We start from the raw sequence: 16,801 nt of genomic DNA, 5'->3' as shown, positions 1-16,801 counted from the left end.
AGTGTTATCGTCACTAGTATTTGGAGGATCGACATATATATCGTAGATCGATGTAGATCAGGGTTCATGGAATCCCTCGAGTCCAGACGTCATCACCGAAAAATGGGCCTCACGCTTGTTCGAATGCGGCATCTTCACTCCACTTAGATCGTTCACTAGCGCCCATGGAGCTCTGAGTGGCTTCGGGACAGATCGATCTTCCCCATAAAAAATGTCAAAATGCCCCCGAATTCCCCCAGCGATGATGCAATGGCTTCCCAATCGACGTCACGGGGATGAAAGAAGCTTTCCGGACTTCCATTCCATATCCACACACTGATAGTTTTGTCCCCTGCGATTCCTCTTTCTTTTCTTTCCCACTTCAGTTGTCTCTAAATTTGTCGCAGTTCCTGAAATATGGCAACTGTGCAAATGACTCGTCAGCCCCGGCTGGCAGATGATGGTAAGACGATGCATCCTAATAATCTCCTGCGCTCGGATCGCTAACCTCACGTGAAACAGCCGCGACAGCTGCCCTATATGTGACAAAGCCTGAACGAAGGGCATCTCTCCGCGCTCCGACCGCAACCAACACCCAGCAGTTCAGTGAGTATCATCCCTCGATACGATAGGCGAATAAAAGCTGACAATGCGCCTTGCGGCAGACACACGCGCGGTCGGTGGTACTCCAAAACTCAGCCACGCCTCCGCTGCCTCGGCCCTCGCGCACGCGAATCGCAAACCTGTCGAGGTATGGAGGCCGCCGGCTAGACAGCCTGCCGCTGAGAAGGCTGCATTATGCGTGAAGGATTACGCTCCGCCCCAGCAAACCCAACCCACCAGTCAGCACAGTGCAGAGGGACTGGGAGCCGCGATGCTCGCTGTTCGTGAAAAGAGAGCCTCTGTGTGCCAGGCCCCCACATCAGCTGCCCACAGACGCGGCAGCTCAGTAACTGATGGTTACAACTATACAGCCGTCGGTGGCAACCCGAGGGACAAGGCAATCAAGGCCGCGTCGGGCGCCTACACGCTCTCGCGTAAGAGGGCCGACTCGGCACCCAGTGAACCAGGGCTTACCTCCGAATTACAGGCCCCCGTGGAAGAGGGGGGTCCTCTTGACCACTTAGACCCTGCTATGGAAGCGAGCCGGATCCAACATGCGGCTAACACTAACCCGAAGCTGTATACTTCATCGCCACCTGTCCAAAGCGAAATCGAGGAACAAAACTACCGGAACTCGCAACACGCTGCTGCCATCTCAATGGCAAAGGACATGTACAGAGTCACGAGCACCAAGAAAGAAACCGGCCAATCGCCTGCCCTCATAGCAGCTCAAAAAGGACAGAGTCAACTGGGCTACCGCAAGACCGTATCAACCGCGGACGGGACTGCCCTCCGACGTGCGATCGCCCTACAAGAGGCAGCGCAAAAGCGAGCTGCCGAGAAGCTCGCGCTCATGCAGGATGAGCATACTGACTACCAGCGATATTATGGCACTGCACCTCAGCCACAACGGTCACGCTTGACAACCCGCCGCAAGAGAACTTCAAGCGACGCGGATGCCTCCCAGACCGACGCGGAGCAGTCGCGGCAAATCCGGAGCCAGATGACCACCCTGCGGACCAAGTTGGATCAAGTAGATGAGCAAAAGACAAAGGATCGTGAATTGCTTATGCAGGCTGCCCGCCGCAATGTGGACCAAACCCTTCAGGACATGGAGGCACAAGTGTACGCGGACACCGGTCGCCCTCCGCCTTCCGTGCAGAAGGAGTGGGATGAAGTTGCCCAGGAACGCGTGCGACGGGAGGCAGAGGTTTACGAAGACGCTACCACCCGAGGGAATCGAGTGAACATCGGCGGCCAAAAATACATGGACATGGCCGATATCGACGCCATCGCTCGGTCGCGCCTCCAGCCTGCTCTCCATGAGGTTACCGAGGATGCTGAGCTACGGAGAGCCCATGATATCGAAGCCCGTCTGGATGCTGAGGAGGAGCAGAGACATGCTGCCGTGGAGCGTCAACGCGAAGCTGAGGTGAAGGAGTTGGAGAAGCAAGAAAAAGGTTAGTTGCCCTGTCTTTCACTCTCTCAATGTGTACCTGACCAATGAATTAGAAGCAAGCAAGCGCGACAAATCCGAGGGCAAGGTTCCCAAATTCTTCTTGTGGCGGAAGAAGGGTAAACGAGCTCGGGTTGAGAAATCTGAGACCGAAGAGGCTCAAGCTGTCTCCCCTGTCTCCCAGGCACCTGTCTCCCAGGGGGCGGTCTCCCAGGGGGCGGTCTCCCAGGGGGCGGTCTCCCAGGAGGCGGTCTCCCAGGGAGCTGTAGTAGAGCAGGCTCCGACTACAACCGCAGACAGCAATATTTCGACGGTGACCATCCCCGAGCAAGCCTCTGTTGAGACAGAGGACAATGCTTCAAGGGTCACCATTCCTGAGGAAACTTCCATTGTGACAGAGACACCCGGTCCCGCGACCGTTGTTGCAGCCACATCCTCTGTCCCAGAGGCTCAACCTTCAAAGCCCGACGAAAACGACGTGCCCGCGGCAGTCCCACGGCGGCCGACACGAAGCCAGACTGAGCCGCCCCAGATCGAGCAGCGAGACGCCGCCGCCGCAGGCCCAACAATTGTGCACTACTTTACGCCACCAGTCACAAGCCCGCGCGCCGACACCAAGCTCAAGAACTGGTTCCGCGATCGTCTCGTTCGCCGCTCCAGTGGCCCAGTCCCCATCTATCCACACCAGCCGGGGCCGGAGTCAAACACAGACAACGAACCCGCCTTTCAAGGCGGCGCCACTCTAACCGGTCGCGACGAGCCGCGCCGTGCAGCACTTGGCTCGCACCCCCCTGGCGTGGGTGAACCTGTCGCGACGCACAACAGATCTTCGAGCTACTACAGCAACGACCTTGACGTAACCAAGACTAAAAGTGCCGACTCTGTGCGAAACTCTACCAAGCAAAATGGCAATGGTAAGAAGAGGAACCGTCTGAGCAGAACGCTCCTCAGGGCCGTCTCGCGTAGCCCGGAGCAGTCGAACGATGATGAATCCCGTCATGACTCGGGAGTTCAATCTTCGTCTAAGGATGTCGGCGGTGATATCCAGAGTCTGCAGGAAAGTAGTATTGGACAGAGTCTTCCTGTGCCGCCTACTATTGGCGAGACCGTGAACGGGAGAAGAGAATCGAGGTTCTCTGAGAATCTGTGATTGCCATATTGAATGTTGATGTGTATGTCTATTTGAAAGGTTGACTTGATGTACGATTGTGTTATTTTGGATCTTACGGGGTGATCTATTGGTGTTTTTGGGACTTGAAATCTGGTGATTCTGGTGATTCTGGGGGATTTGGATTGTTTAGTTTTCTAGTAATTTTTGGGTGCTTCGTATATAGGTACTTGATCTAATAACGATGTCTTTATGGAACCATTGCGGTCATTGGGCATGTCTTCCAAGGTGATCATCCATCCTTAATCCAAACCAATAACCTCCTCCGCCTTAAATTAAAGCGCTAATCAACCAAAGCGAAGATCAGTGGCGAGCTCCATAGGAACGGATATCTAAGGGACCGTCTCGACGATCGGTGTAATCTGGATGTGCTTGCCTACAGCACCTTGATCCTCTACCTTCACAATCCACTCATATCTATGCGGTAGTATATAAGGATACTGAACTAGTCGCTGACACAGTCTTACCTTTTTGGGGTGGTCTTTTTAGTGGTCTTTTAGATACAGGTTTAGGTATTTCCTTGGATGTATACCTTTCTATAGAGTTTGTTCGCTTTATTAGTATTATAGCTAGAAGGATAATAAGTAGCCGTCACACTACTACGTTTAGCGAAGACCGACGGTCTCACCAAGCCATTTTTCCATCATTTTCAACGGTGTGTCACACTCGTATTCTTTATTTGAGCTGTTCATATCTGCTCCATACTTCAAAAGCAATTGGATTGCCTCATTGGGTGCTTCGAAACGGACTGCCGTATGCAAAGGTGTGTTACCGCCGGCTTCCTTCGCTCCTACATTGGCACCCGATTTCAACAACAGCTCTATTACTGGAATATTGTTGAGTGACCTTGCAACCGCTCTATGGAGCGGCGTTAATCCATAAGAATCAGCTATGTTGACGTCGGCCCTATGGTCGAGGTAGATCCGAGTGAGAGCTTCTCCCCGCCCATTAGCAGCTGCTGCGATGTGTATTGGTGTTATGCCGTCCGTATTTTGGGCATTCACGTCCGCACCATGGGCAAGGAGGAGTTTGGCTATTTCAGTGCATCGAGGGTCATTGGGCTTGGTACATGTAGGATTAATCAAATGTAATGGAGTTACGTCGCCATAAATTCGAGCATTCGGATCGGCTCCGTATTCCAGAAGCAAGCCCACAGTATCCTGCTGCAGGTAGGGATAATTTTCCATGGCCGTATGTAATGCCGAACCATAAGGCTTTGGAATACTGGGATTAGCACCGTATTCGAGAAGTACCTTCGTTGTATCGTAGTAGCTGAAGGGTGTTTTGCTTCTCCTATACAGACATTGACCACGTCCCATCCACGGCCCTCCTTTCTGGTAAGAATATCGACCCTTGTATAGGATGGTTTCGGTAAGTGCAGTGTGTCCAAGTGGACCTTTTGTGTTGACATCAACGCCGTAATCAAGCATCAACTTGACGATAGTAAAGTATCCCTTCAATGCGGCAACTTGGAGTGGATGGTGAAACCCCTCGTGATCCATTCGGGCGCCGTGGTCAAGAAGTAACTTCACGATTTCTTCGTGGCCATTTGCAGCAGCGCGGGCAAGGGACGATCCGAAAGTTAATGACCAATCATCAGCTTTTGCACCTGCTTTCAGCAATATTCGGACCCTGGAGATATTTCCAGAGATGGAGTACGATCTCAGAGAGAGGTGACGTCTGCGTTTGCGGAGACACCTGTATGAAACCTGATAGAGATCGGGGTGGGTTTCGAGGACTGAGAGGACATCTTCGACTTCTAGTTCGGCTAGAATAACAAACAGCAGTTCGTTTGACAGTGAAAGAAGTGAAATTGACATTTTGTTTGAGGGCGTTGGTAAAAGAGAGAAAGAGTTACTAACAGGGAAGATAAGAGCAAAGTTACCTACGTAAGTGGCCTCCAAGAAATCATCAAATACGGCAACGGAGCTGACGACAGCATCCACGGTACTCGTGTCTCAAGAATACAATTTACATGACATGAAGGACATCCAGAAAGACATCCAGAAAGACATCCAAAAAGAACCTTGGACCATCGTAGCGGTATCTTAACGTCGGTTACATCCCGAGGTCATTTTGAGCTAGAGTCATACATAGTCAAGGACAGAGTATATATGTAGGTACATAAAATCGGCCTCATTGGTGCCGGCACAGTGTTTCCACGTTGTATAACTCCAGACCAGAGAATTTCATCAAAGCCTCGTCAGGTCTGAATTACCGTACCTGGCTACGGACGTTTGAAAGCGATGTCGGAGTAGGCTGAAGCATACCATATACCTACTGACCATTTGTGCAAAGGAGACAGATGGAAATAGAGGAAATAGACTCACACTGAGCACATTACATAACTCACATGACATCCATCCATGGATGGATTCATTAAGTCTCTTTCTCTCACTTCTTTTTCTTGCTTTCTCTCTCCAAGCTACCAGTTGAAGTGACTTCTCGACATGGCAGAAATATCTCTCGTTTCATTGCCAACGGAGTTGGTATGTGAAATTGCCGCAGCCATATCCGTACGCGAAATAATCTGTCTCCTGGAATGCTACCACAACCTTCGTCAACCTCTCTTATGGCACTGTCGTCATCAACGAGAGGATTGGGAACTCCAACAAGGGCTGACACAATGTGTTAGAGCTGGCGATGTGTATGGAACCCGGCTCCTGCTTTCAATAAATGCAGACATCGAATGCGTTAAGGATACGCTCCAAAATCAACCAACTCGGCCGCCAGGTGGTTATTGCAAACCTACACAGTACTGGAGTAGCTCAAGCTTGGACTTGGCCGTTAAGAATGGCTATGAGGAGATAGTTGGGGACCTTCTCGCACACCTGAATCAAATAAAGGTAGAGACTCCAAGTGTTAAGGTGGGATCTTTTTCCCGCGCACTACATTATGCTGCTCGAAACGGCTATTTTCCTATTATGAAAATGCTGCTTGATTTTGATTTTGACTCCCGCACCTTGCCACCAGATGAGTATATCGGAGTTCTATCTGACGCGGTGGGAGAAGTAGATTATATTTACCTAGAGAGACACTGCTTTTGTCAGAAGCAAGAAATTGGCTCCGGATCCAGGAAGAAGGCAGTGGTGGACCATTATGCCACCGTGAAGCTACTACTGGATTTTGGTGCCGACTGCAATTTCATCGGGCTTCATTACTTTCCGGATACGCCGGTATTACGTGCGCTATTCAAATGTAGCTCGTTCTCCAACGGCATTTTGAAATTGCTTGTCGAACGCGGAGCGAATGTGAGCAGTAAGGACGTGCTTCATGGTTTCATAGAATCCTCGAACCAATGTTCGTTTTCCAATGAAGAAACAGCGAGGCTTCTTGTTAACCACGGCGCGGACTCCAGTGTGCGGGCTTACATCGGTGAGACTACTCTACACCGAAACAACAAAAAGGCCATGATAGAACTGCTCGTTGCTTGCGGGCTTACTCTTGACAAACTCAATGGTTGGCATCGAATCAAAGAGACCTTTGAAGATAGGACTGAATTGATAAGCCAGTTGTTGGATCTTGATGCTAATATAAGATACCGAACTGCCTTTGGCCCAACTTCACTTCAATTGGTCATCCCAGAAGGATCAAGCCCTTATGGATGCGACTCAGACGAAGACGAGTTAAATGGAGTCGACCAGTTTCGATGCCCAATGTCTGAGCCCGAACCTGAGAAAGTCGATAATGAAACGTGCGTTTCATTCATTCACAAATCGGTGAAGCTTCTGTTGAGTCATGGAGAGTGTGGGAGCATTGAAGACAGCGAAGGACAGAACCTCCTTTACAAAACCGACAACGTGCGTTTCGTGAAGCTTATTCTGACCCCTGGGGCGAAGGTAAATGTGGTGGACTCTTATGGTCAAACACCGCTGCATGCCATGGCATACGGAGCAACGAAAGCAATGGTTGAAACAATCAGGTTGCTATTGAAACATGGAGCAGATATTGCTGCAAAGAATGCGGATGACAATACACCTCTCCACCTGGCAGTGCTGACATCGGAATGGGAAGTGGTCAAGTTGCTTATTGCTCATGGAGCGGATCGAAATGCCCGCAATTTCGACGGGGAGACTCCAATGGATCTTTTATCACGTCGTCGGTGTTATCGGAAGTTATTTTCTTTCAACAGAAACAAAAAGGGAGGCCTGATGACATTCAAATGTCAAGATGTTGGTTGGCGCTGCCGCCAGGGGTCATGAACATTTCTATTATCATTAGACCAAGCTGTTTATCAAGACTTTTTCACATGTTGGCCACTTCCTTTTATTCTACCATTGGCACATTTCTATCCATATAAAATGTAAATGTAATGCCCCGGTCGAAAGCCGGCCATTCCCCGCATCTTCACGGCCCTGGAAACCCTGGAAAACTGCCTAATCGGACTTTGAATCTCCAAAACATCCACCAATCCCAGCAGAGTACGGGGTATCTCTATAGCGAGGACCGAAGCATACACCCATTATAACAAAGTCATATTCCAAGATGGATACCTGCACAGCGTCCAACAATGCGTCTTTTCGCACTTCTCCCGGTCCTCCTCGGGCTCATTTCCAGCCACTTTGTCTCTGCGACAGATAACGGCAAGACTACTGATGTGACATGGGATAAATACAGCCTCTCTGTCAAAGGAGAGAGGGTATACGTGTTTTCGGGTGAATTCCACTACCAGCGACTCCCCGTGCCGGAGCTATGGCTCGACGTGTTTCAGAAGTTACGGGCAAATGGCTTTAATGCGATTTCTAGTGAGTGACTTGACAACCCCTCCAGGCTTCAATAGTACTCATTCCGATTAGTCTATTTCTTCTGGAGTTTCCACTCCGCTTCCGAGGATACTTTCGACTTCGAGAATGGCGCCCATGACGTCCAACGTGTTTTCGATTATGCCAAGCAGGCCGGTCTGTATGTGATCGCGCGCGCTGGACCTTACTGCAATGCCGAGACCTCCGCCGGTGGGTTTGCATTATGGGCATCTAATGGCCAAATGGGCAGCACGCGCACCAGCGCAAGCTCCTACTATGACCGATGGTATCCGTGGATCCAGGAGATCGGAAAGATCATCGCCGCCAACCAAATCACAAATGGTGGTCCGGTCATTCTCAACCAGCACGAGAATGAGTTGCAGGAGACGATTCACAGTGCCGATAACACTGTTGTCAAGTACATGGAACAAATCAAAGCCGCCTTCAGCGATGCCGGCATCATCGTCCCGAGCACACATAACGAAAAAGGAATGCGCTCGATGAGCTGGTCGACTGACTATCAGGATGTGGGTGGTGCCGTCAACATCTATGGTCTGGATTCATATCCCGGTGGTCTGTCGTGCACCAACCCGAACTCTGGGTTCAATCTCGTCCGCACTTATTACCAGTGGTTCCAGAATTACTCGAGTTCTCAGCCTGAGTACCTGCCCGAATTCGAGGGCGGTTGGTTCTCCGCCTGGGGAGGGAGTTTCTACGATCAATGCTCTACCGAGCTTTCGCCTGAATTCGCCGACGTCTACTATAAGAACAACATCGGCTCCAGGGTCACATTACACAATATCTATATGGTGATGGGGGCAACTTCTTGGGGCCAAAGTGCTGCTCCTGTCGTTTACACTTCGTATGATTACTCTGCGCCCATGCGAGAGTCTCGTGAGATCCGGGACAAGCTCAAGCAGACCAAGTTGATTGGTCTGTTTACTCGCGTGTCGTCCGGTCTTCTCCAAACGCAGATGGAAGGGAATGGGACTGGGTACACCAGCGATGCTAGTATCTACACGTGGGCCTTGCGGAACCCAGAAACTCAAGCTGGCTTCTATGTTCTCGCGCACTCCACGAGCTCATCTCGTGCTGTGACTACTACTTCGCTTAATGTCAACACCTCAGCTGGTATGTGCCCGCGTCTAGGAGGAAGAATTGCGCTAACTTGGAGTCCACGTAATAGGGGCCCTCACCATCCCCAATATTGAGCTTGCCGGCCGTCAGAGCAAAATTATAGTCACAGACTACCAAATCGGGGATGGCTCGAGCTTGCTCTATTCATCCGCCGAGGTTTTGACCTACGCCACCCTCGATGTAGATGTCATTGTTTTCTACTTGAATATCGGACAGAAAGGAGAATTTGCCTTCAAAGATGCACCAACCCATCTGACTTTCAAAACACACGGCAATTCGAAAGTGAGCTCCGCCGAATCGGCCCATGGCACCAAATACACATACTCTCAAGGAGATGGCACCACTGTGCTGAAATTCTCGCACGGCGTGCTAGTCTATCTTCTCGACAAAGAGACAGCGTGGAACTTCTTTGCAGTGCCGACTACTTCCAATCCGCGAGTAGCTCCCAGTGAGCAGATCCTTGCTCTTGGGCCATATCTCGTTCGCACAGCAAGTGTCAGCGGGCACACAGTCAGTCTTGTTGGTGACAACGCAAACGCAACATCTCTTGAGTAAGTGGGATGCTTACCCTCAAATTAGCTGCTAGCTAATATATAGTTGCAGGGTCTACACGGGAAACTCAGAAGTTACCAAGATCAAATGGAATGGGAAGGAGATCCCAACTAAGAAGACAGGCTACGGCAGCTTAATCGGATCAGCCCCAGGAGCCGAACATGCCAAGCTATCACTGCCAACCCTGAAATCATGGAAAGCACAAGATACACTTCCAGAGATTAATGCAGACTATGACGATTCTCGCTGGACCGTCTGCAACAAAACAACCTCAGTCAATTCCGTAGCGCCACTAACACTCCCCGTACTCTACTCTGGCGACTACGGCTACCATGCCGGAACGAAGATCTACCGCGGAAGCTTCGACGGTGTGACAGCAACAGGCGCCAACATCACCGTCCAGAACGGCGTCGCCGCCGGCTGGGCCGCCTGGTTAAACGGAGTCTACGTCGGTGGAGCCATTGGCGACCCCGACCTAGCCGCGACCTCAGCGGAGCTCGAATTCACCAGCTCTACCTTACGCAAGAAAGACAACGTCCTAACCGTCGTCATGGATTACACAGGCCACGACCAAGCAAACGTGAAACCGAACGGGTCGCAGAACCCGCGCGGAATACTAGGCGCTACGCTTCTTGGCGGCGATTTCACCTCCTGGCGCATCCAAGGCAACGCAGGCGGCGAAGCCAACATCGACCCCGTCCGGGGACCCATGAACGAAGGAGGTCTCTACGGCGAGCGTCTTGGCTGGCATCTGCCAGGATACAAAGCGTCCAAGACAGCGACATCAGAAAGTCCGCTGGACGGCGTGTCTGGTGCAGCAGGCCGGTTCTACACGACCACCTTCAAGCTCGATCTAGACTCCGACCTGGACGTTCCGATTGGTCTGCAGCTCGGTGCATCTGCTGACGCCCCCGCAGTGGTTCAGATCTTCATGAATGGGTACCAGTTTGGTCATTACCTGCCGCATATCGGGCCCCAGACTAGGTTCCCTTTCCCGCCGGGCGTGATTAATAACCGTGGAGAGAATACGTTGGCGATTAGTCTGTGGGCACTGACGGAGCAGGGGGCCCGATTGAGTCAGGTGGATCTGGTTGCATATGGGGCTTATCGTACTGGATTCAACTTCAATCACGATTGGTCATACCTGCAGCCACAGTGGGAGAACAACCGGGGACAGTATGTTTAGGTAAAGTGTTGGTGTTCCAAGGTTGACTTAGTGAATTGATCCGCGTTGGAGATGTTCCCGGTCTAGATCTGAGGAAGTTCTTTGTTTGGCTCCGGTACCTGTTTCATCATCGCTACATATATCTATGGGCTTCCTTGATTTTAGTTGACATCAGACTTGAATACTTCATTGTTGAAGTACTAGGAAGTTCAAAGCAGACACTCAAGTAGTTCCCTGTCGAGTTTCTAGCAATTCATACAAAAAGGTCCTTAGATTAGACCATACAACATAGAAACCAACTAAAACACCCGTCTCTGCTATATATAGTCAACTCTTTCAAGACAACACAAACCAATAAACATTGAATTCCATACATGCAACCAATGACAATGCAATAAAAAACAAAAAAAAAAAACAAAAAGTTCATTGTCCAGGCGACTATCGGCCAAAACGCGATGTCTGCCCAACGTCCGCGTCCACCGCCATTTGTACTTCTCCACATGTTTAAACACGTTTAAACACGCTCCTCCTCCTCATCTCGACGGATTTCTTATATTCCATATTCTCTAATTCCTAATTCCTAATTCACCATGTCGCGCCATAACAGCGTGGATCTAGACTCACCCGACCGGCCCTTCGACAACATCATCAATTTCCGCGACGTCGGCCGGTCGGTTAATCAATTCTGTCGCAAAGAGTGAGCTACGCGTCTCGATGTTGAAGTCTCTAAATACAAAACTAACCATTTAACATAGAATACTGAAAGAAGGAGTCTTCTTTCGCAGCGCAAGGGTAATTCCAACCCCGCTCAAATGGCTGCATTGATGCGTTGTCAGACGGAAGAACCGAAAACTGATTCGATAACAGCTCGACGACGCATCAGAACGAGATAAACGCCGTCTAGCAGAAGAACTACACATCCACACCGTCATTGATCTGCGTTCGCAGTATGTCCCGCAAAACCAGAAACAGAAGCAAGCAGAAACTAATACCAAAAACAGAACAGAACACCAAATGGGCACGCGAAAACGTCGAGGCGAAATCGCCAAATCAGAATCAGAATCAGAATCAGAAAAATCAAACCCAACAGAAAAATCACCGACAGATCCAATCCCATCAAATCCAGACGAACATCTCCTCCACATCCCCGGCTCCACCCGAGCTCTAATAAGCCTAACAGGCAAAGGCTTCGAACGCGCCTTATTATCCAAACTGGACTGGTTTACATATCTGTAATGCACCCCGCACCCCCTTCACACAATCCTAGTACCGTTCTAATAACAATAACAATAGAAAAACAATCGGCCTAGCAACAACAGGCTACCGCAGCGACGCCGTGCGTCTAGTCTGCGGCTCGGTAATGCAACCGCGCGGCCTGACGGGTCTAGCGCAAGACACGCTCGATTCCAGCATGGCTGAGATCCGCGCTGTGTTTGAGATCCTGGCGTGCGAGGAATCGTATCCCACGCTTGTGCACTGCACGCAGGGGAAGGACCGGACGGGATTGGTTGTTTTGCTTATGTTGTTGCTTGTTGGGGGTGTGCCGACTGAGGCGATTGTTGATGATTATGGTCGCTCGGAGCTGGAGCTTGTGTCGGAGTTTGAGGAGCGGATGGAGGAGATTAGGGCTATTGGGCTTGGGGAGGATTATACGCGTTGTCCGCCTGGTTTTGTGGGTGAGACGACGGGGTATCTTGAGATGAGGTATGGGGGTGTTAGGGGGTATTTGGAGAGGGTTGGGGTTGGGTTTGAGATGCAGGAGAGGATCCGGGGGAAGTTTTTGGTTTGATTTCTTTGGGGTTTTGGGATTTGTTTGGGGGTTATGGATTTCTGTATTTGATATGGGATATGTAGATACGGATAATGACCTTGGCATTGGGATGGGTCTAGCGTTTCTTGTTATATGAGCATTGAGCATTTGGATACGAGATAATAAATGGTGGGGGATTGGATGTTTTTGATGTCTAGTAAACAAATTGAGAAAAGGAACTAGGAAATATCTAAAATGTTGATTGAATTGCTATAGAAGTATATATGTAAATATGTATCCCAAGGCCAACGTATTGATCTAACAGTGTATGCCCAACTTCCCCAAAACACCATATATATGAGTATCCATGACAGGTATCAAGAAACCATTAACAAAAGCAGAGTATCGAGGGACATCGTGCACGTCGTATAAGTAAATACAGGAATATAAAGAATCACATCAAAAGGATTAGACACGCTGGCCACGGTAAAAGCCGGTGCTCGGGCCCATCGAGTCATGGGTCAGCGGCTCTTCGATGGAGACATTCTCTTCACGGCCTTGCTGGGTCATTAGGTACTTCTCACCCTGGGGCACGTGGTTGCGGGTGCGCACGGAAGGCAATAGATCGACGACGAAGGAGAGAACGTAGCCAGTGAAGACGAAGGAGATCGTCCACTCGAGAACAGCGCCGGGGTTTTGCTTAGACGATTGGTTGCTTCCAATGCAGACACCGAAGCCGATGGCGAGTGCGAGCTCGATAATGACGAAAGCAAGCTTGATAAAGAAACTGACGAGCAAGACGCGGTGTTCGCGACGGTAGAAGATTCCGATGCGAAGGTACTCGATGCAAACCAAAATGGCACTAATCACGTATCCAGCACTGAAGGGGAATCGATTGGTCAGTTGGGTGTTGGCTGCATATTTCCAGGAGTGGACATGACTCACATGAACAGGGCGATGAAACCATCGTGCATTTTCGGGTGGCGGAGTGTATCAAAGACAGCGAGTAGGATCAGACCGGCAGCACCGGCGATCGCGAAGAAGATGGACAGAATAGCGCACGTCTTGTCCAATCTACCCTTGTTCGAGGCCAACTGGTTGGAGTGTCGAAGCCATCGCTCGGAAAGGAAAGCTAAATCGAGAAAAACGACGGTAACTACGCTGCCTCCGACGAACAGCGGCTTCAAGTGTTGTGCTCCGACATCTGAAATATACCTGTAACAGTCCTGTTAGCGTATGGATGGATGGGTGGATGGGCTAATGGCGGAGAAGAAGACATACGCAATGGTTTGTCCGTTGTCCATACTAGGATAGTGCGGTCTCCCCTCGTTGACCCAGGTGACCAGCATGGCAATCAACATTGCTAAGACCACGTTAGCTGCAGCCCAGAACATAATATCCAGTTCCATGCGGGGGGTGCCTTACCAACCCACATGCAGGCTGATATCAACGGAAACATCCAAAATGATATAATCCACATCTTTGCGACTTTTGAGCTGTACTGGTTGTACTTCGAGACCGATCTTGATGCAATGAAGGTATGTTTGTATGTCCGCTAAAACCTCAAATCAACGAGAGTGGAGGATTGAAAGCACAATGCAAGCCTATAGGGTCCTGTCAGTCGCAGCTTCTCCAAGATGTGATTCCATATTGGATAGGATGGAAAGAGGTGGATTCCAAGCATTTCCCCACTGCAACTCACCTATATCCCTGTATCTATGTACACTGACAGGAATACAGCATTCCAGGTTTAAATGAGAGGCTTAAAGGGGGCGACAGTGGCGCTTAGATGACAAAGGAATATATCAAGTTGGAACCGGGACAACGATGATGCGCAAGATATATTTGTTTATACCCAATTACTTATGTGGTAGGGGACCTGAAAAGAAGAAGCAGAGAAGCAGAGAAGCAGAGAAGAAATCCATTCCAATAATTATTTGTTTAGAAGAGCCCCTAAAGAGATTATAAAGCGACGTCATCCCCCAGGACTGCCAAGGCAGAAAAATTGTGTCGCCCCCACAGCCTAGTCCTAGTGATCAGCCTCAATAGTTACTCGAATGGATGATACTGTTGTAGATAGATTACCTAGGTAGGCTACAGGTGTACTCCGTAATTCCCTCTACAGAGTAACTATTAATATCCTATTAACATTAATATGCCTGTCCCAAGGTTGTCACGCGAGCTAACGGGTACACCGGGTGGCTGAATACTAGGCAGATCTAACGCCTTTGAGGCTGAGATTGTCAGATGTTCAGACTATGTTGCCAAGTGCCCAGGTGCATTGGTCCACTTATTTCAGCAATTAAACTACAAGATACTCTCTACAAAGATCTACGTATATATAATGAAAAGTGGAAGTAATATGTATATGTATGTCTGTAGTCCACCGGTCTACCTCAAAACGCCATCGCAGTACTCAGAAAGACAGAAAAGAGTAAAACAGAAAACAAAACCCCACAAAGTAATTTTGGATATCAGGGCAACCCTGACAATTCACCTTCATCGACTGGTCCGCTTACGAGTGGTTCCAGTAACCGGCCGCCTCTGCACTGCAACGGGTGGGGCCTTGCGCTCCGCCACCTTGGCCACCTTGACGATCTGCACTTCATCTTCGCTCGATTCTTCACTGGATTCCTCCGATCCCAACTTGGATGGAGCTGGAGCTAGGTCATCCCGGGTCTGCGGTGTGTCTTGCGGGCGTTTGCCCGGAGACTGAGATTGATAACCTGGGTATGGAGGGCCTGACGGGTAACTCATTCGATTCTGCTGTCCGGCCCGGAGATCGGTGGGAACCTGTGATGGGTATAGCGCGGGTTCCCCGTATGGGCTCATCTGCAGGGAATTATAGTAGGATGGGGCCCATTGAGGATCATCTGGCAGTGGCCGTTGGAACACAGGCGGTTGTTGCATGGACTGTGGTCGGCCATTGGGTGCAAAGCGTTCGGGTGTATACGGCGGGTACGTAGGCCGGAGAGGGGAATTAGACTGCTGGGGACGAAGAGATTGTGTCGTAGGAGTCCGGGGCCGAGCAGAAGATGAGCTGGACGGCCGACTGTTTGTGCCCGTCCCACGAGCCCAGCTGTGTGCATCAGGCGCAAAGGCCGGGTACGCACCTGGCAGCTGCTCTGGTGCAGCAACTGCTCCGCTCCGGCGGGACGATGGGCGCGACGCCGCTTTCACACTGGCGGATGGGCGCCGGCTTAAACCGTCCGTCTGCTGGCGCTTGCGCTCTAAGGCATCCAGCTCGCGTTTCGATAGCCGAACATTCTTCTTTCCCAGAACTTGAGCGCGGCGAATTCGTTCGAGCGCTGTATCCACCAATTGATCTTCCTTGTCCCGCATGGCCAATTGAACCGCATAGGCCACCGTGCTGTCCTCATGGTCATACAGATCGAATTCTCCTCCATCAACCGATTCAGATTCATCCGTCAGATCCTCATAATCCACTCGCCTCCGCGGCCCTCGCCCTCCATACTCCAACTGCCTGTATCGACCGCTCCGCACCAGCTCCCGCCCGTATGCATCCTCCTCACTATCCACCTCCTCCAGTCGAGTCTCCTCCCACGCCGCGCGTCCCCTATTATTTCTCCCCCTTCGTGCCCCCGGTGGTCTTCCCCATGAGGGCATATCAAAAGGAGCTCGCGGCCGACCACCTAGACCGCCTCCTCGGAAAAAGCATTCTCGATCGGCTTATCCAAAAACGCAGCGTGTCCGAAAACAGTCACGCCAGTAGCGCCAATCAACCACAGGGCAGTTGTAAGGGGGAAGCCCAGATGCCGACAGGGACTGCGACGATGAGTAGTCCGGTGTAGAGCTGCGAAGTGGTGAAGCGAGAGAAGCCCAGGTCCAGATCCCGACCCTGCAGCATGTTGATTCCGTAGAGACCACAGCTCACAAAGACCATGTCGAACAGCAGCACCAGGTTGGTCAGCAAGCTGTAGATGCTGAGCATCACAAAGACGACGGCATAGTTGCTGGAGAAGTAGGACAAGTTGTAATTGACACGGCTCTGGGCTTCACCGAAGTTGGCGGGCTTGGATAGGCGCTTGACGTCGAGGAACTCGGAAATAGGGCGCAGGTTGGCGAAGCGTGTGCTCAACGAAGTACTGCGGATGTTGTTGAAGCGATCGCCGAAACGCGAAGTGATCGCATCAATTGGGATAGAGACCATTTTGGATGAAGAATAAAAGAGGGTGGGAGGGAAGAATATAAAGTTGAGAAAGGGAGAGTTGGAAAATGAGACAGGTAA

The 16,801-nt window shown here is 50.6% G+C and overlaps 8 protein-coding genes across 8 annotated transcripts; 4 read left to right on the top strand and 4 right to left on the bottom strand.

Annotated features, from left to right (window-relative positions):
* Positions 1 to 396: 396 nt before the first annotated feature.
* N7489_006036 (uncharacterized protein) lies at positions 397 to 3,188 on the top strand (the record flags this gene model as incomplete). Its single annotated transcript, XM_056711786.1, has 4 exons — positions 397 to 442; positions 502 to 585; positions 645 to 2,042; positions 2,095 to 3,188. The coding sequence occupies 4 exons, from the start codon at positions 397 to 399 to the stop codon at positions 3,186 to 3,188; spliced, it is 2,622 nt and encodes an 873-aa protein (XP_056565501.1).
* A 623-nt stretch (positions 3,189 to 3,811) lies between these two features.
* Positions 3,812 to 5,026, bottom strand: N7489_006035 (ankyrin repeat domain-containing protein; the record flags this gene model as incomplete). Its single annotated transcript, XM_056711785.1, has 1 exon — positions 3,812 to 5,026. The coding sequence occupies one exon, from the start codon at positions 5,024 to 5,026 to the stop codon at positions 3,812 to 3,814; it is 1,215 nt and encodes a 404-aa protein (XP_056565500.1).
* Positions 5,027 to 6,136: 1,110 nt separating this feature from the next.
* N7489_006034 (ankyrin repeat domain-containing protein) lies at positions 6,137 to 7,408 on the top strand (the record flags this gene model as incomplete). Its single annotated transcript, XM_056711784.1, has 1 exon — positions 6,137 to 7,408. The coding sequence occupies one exon, from the start codon at positions 6,137 to 6,139 to the stop codon at positions 7,406 to 7,408; it is 1,272 nt and encodes a 423-aa protein (XP_056565499.1).
* Positions 7,409 to 7,716: 308 nt separating this feature from the next.
* On the top strand, positions 7,717 to 10,823 carry N7489_006033 (glycoside hydrolase family 35 protein; the record flags this gene model as incomplete). The annotated part of the gene is made up of 4 exons (XM_056711783.1): positions 7,717 to 7,951; positions 8,003 to 9,079; positions 9,135 to 9,636; positions 9,689 to 10,823. The coding sequence occupies 4 exons, from the start codon at positions 7,717 to 7,719 to the stop codon at positions 10,821 to 10,823; spliced, it is 2,949 nt and encodes a 982-aa protein (XP_056565498.1).
* A 569-nt stretch (positions 10,824 to 11,392) lies between these two features.
* N7489_006032 (tyrosine-protein phosphatase) lies at positions 11,393 to 12,591 on the top strand (the record flags this gene model as incomplete). Its single annotated transcript, XM_056711782.1, has 5 exons — positions 11,393 to 11,499; positions 11,558 to 11,594; positions 11,670 to 11,749; positions 11,804 to 12,034; positions 12,096 to 12,591. The coding sequence occupies 5 exons, from the start codon at positions 11,393 to 11,395 to the stop codon at positions 12,589 to 12,591; spliced, it is 951 nt and encodes a 316-aa protein (XP_056565497.1).
* A 429-nt stretch (positions 12,592 to 13,020) lies between these two features.
* On the bottom strand, positions 13,021 to 14,032 carry N7489_006031 (Frag1/DRAM/Sfk1 family protein; the record flags this gene model as incomplete). Its single annotated transcript, XM_056711781.1, has 4 exons — positions 13,021 to 13,432; positions 13,498 to 13,767; positions 13,834 to 13,915; positions 13,978 to 14,032. The coding sequence occupies 4 exons, from the start codon at positions 14,030 to 14,032 to the stop codon at positions 13,021 to 13,023; spliced, it is 819 nt and encodes a 272-aa protein (XP_056565496.1).
* Positions 14,033 to 15,051: 1,019 nt separating this feature from the next.
* N7489_006030 (uncharacterized protein) lies at positions 15,052 to 16,179 on the bottom strand (the record flags this gene model as incomplete). The annotated part of the gene is made up of 1 exon (XM_056711780.1): positions 15,052 to 16,179. One exon carries the CDS (start codon positions 16,177 to 16,179, stop codon positions 15,052 to 15,054), a length of 1,128 nt encoding a protein of 375 aa, XP_056565495.1.
* Positions 16,180 to 16,291: 112 nt separating this feature from the next.
* Positions 16,292 to 16,723, bottom strand: N7489_006029 (putative COPII vesicles protein Yip3; the record flags this gene model as incomplete). The annotated part of the gene is made up of 1 exon (XM_056711779.1): positions 16,292 to 16,723. One exon carries the CDS (start codon positions 16,721 to 16,723, stop codon positions 16,292 to 16,294), a length of 432 nt encoding a protein of 143 aa, XP_056565494.1.
* Positions 16,724 to 16,801: the final 78 nt, after the last annotated feature.

Source organism: Penicillium chrysogenum (genome assembly GCF_028827035.1).
Source record: "Penicillium chrysogenum strain IBT 35668 chromosome Unknown utg000004l_segment0_segment0, whole genome shotgun sequence".
Lineage (NCBI taxonomy): Eukaryota > Fungi > Ascomycota > Eurotiomycetes > Eurotiales > Aspergillaceae > Penicillium > Penicillium chrysogenum.
This window is presented reverse-complemented; position numbering and strand designations above follow the sequence as displayed.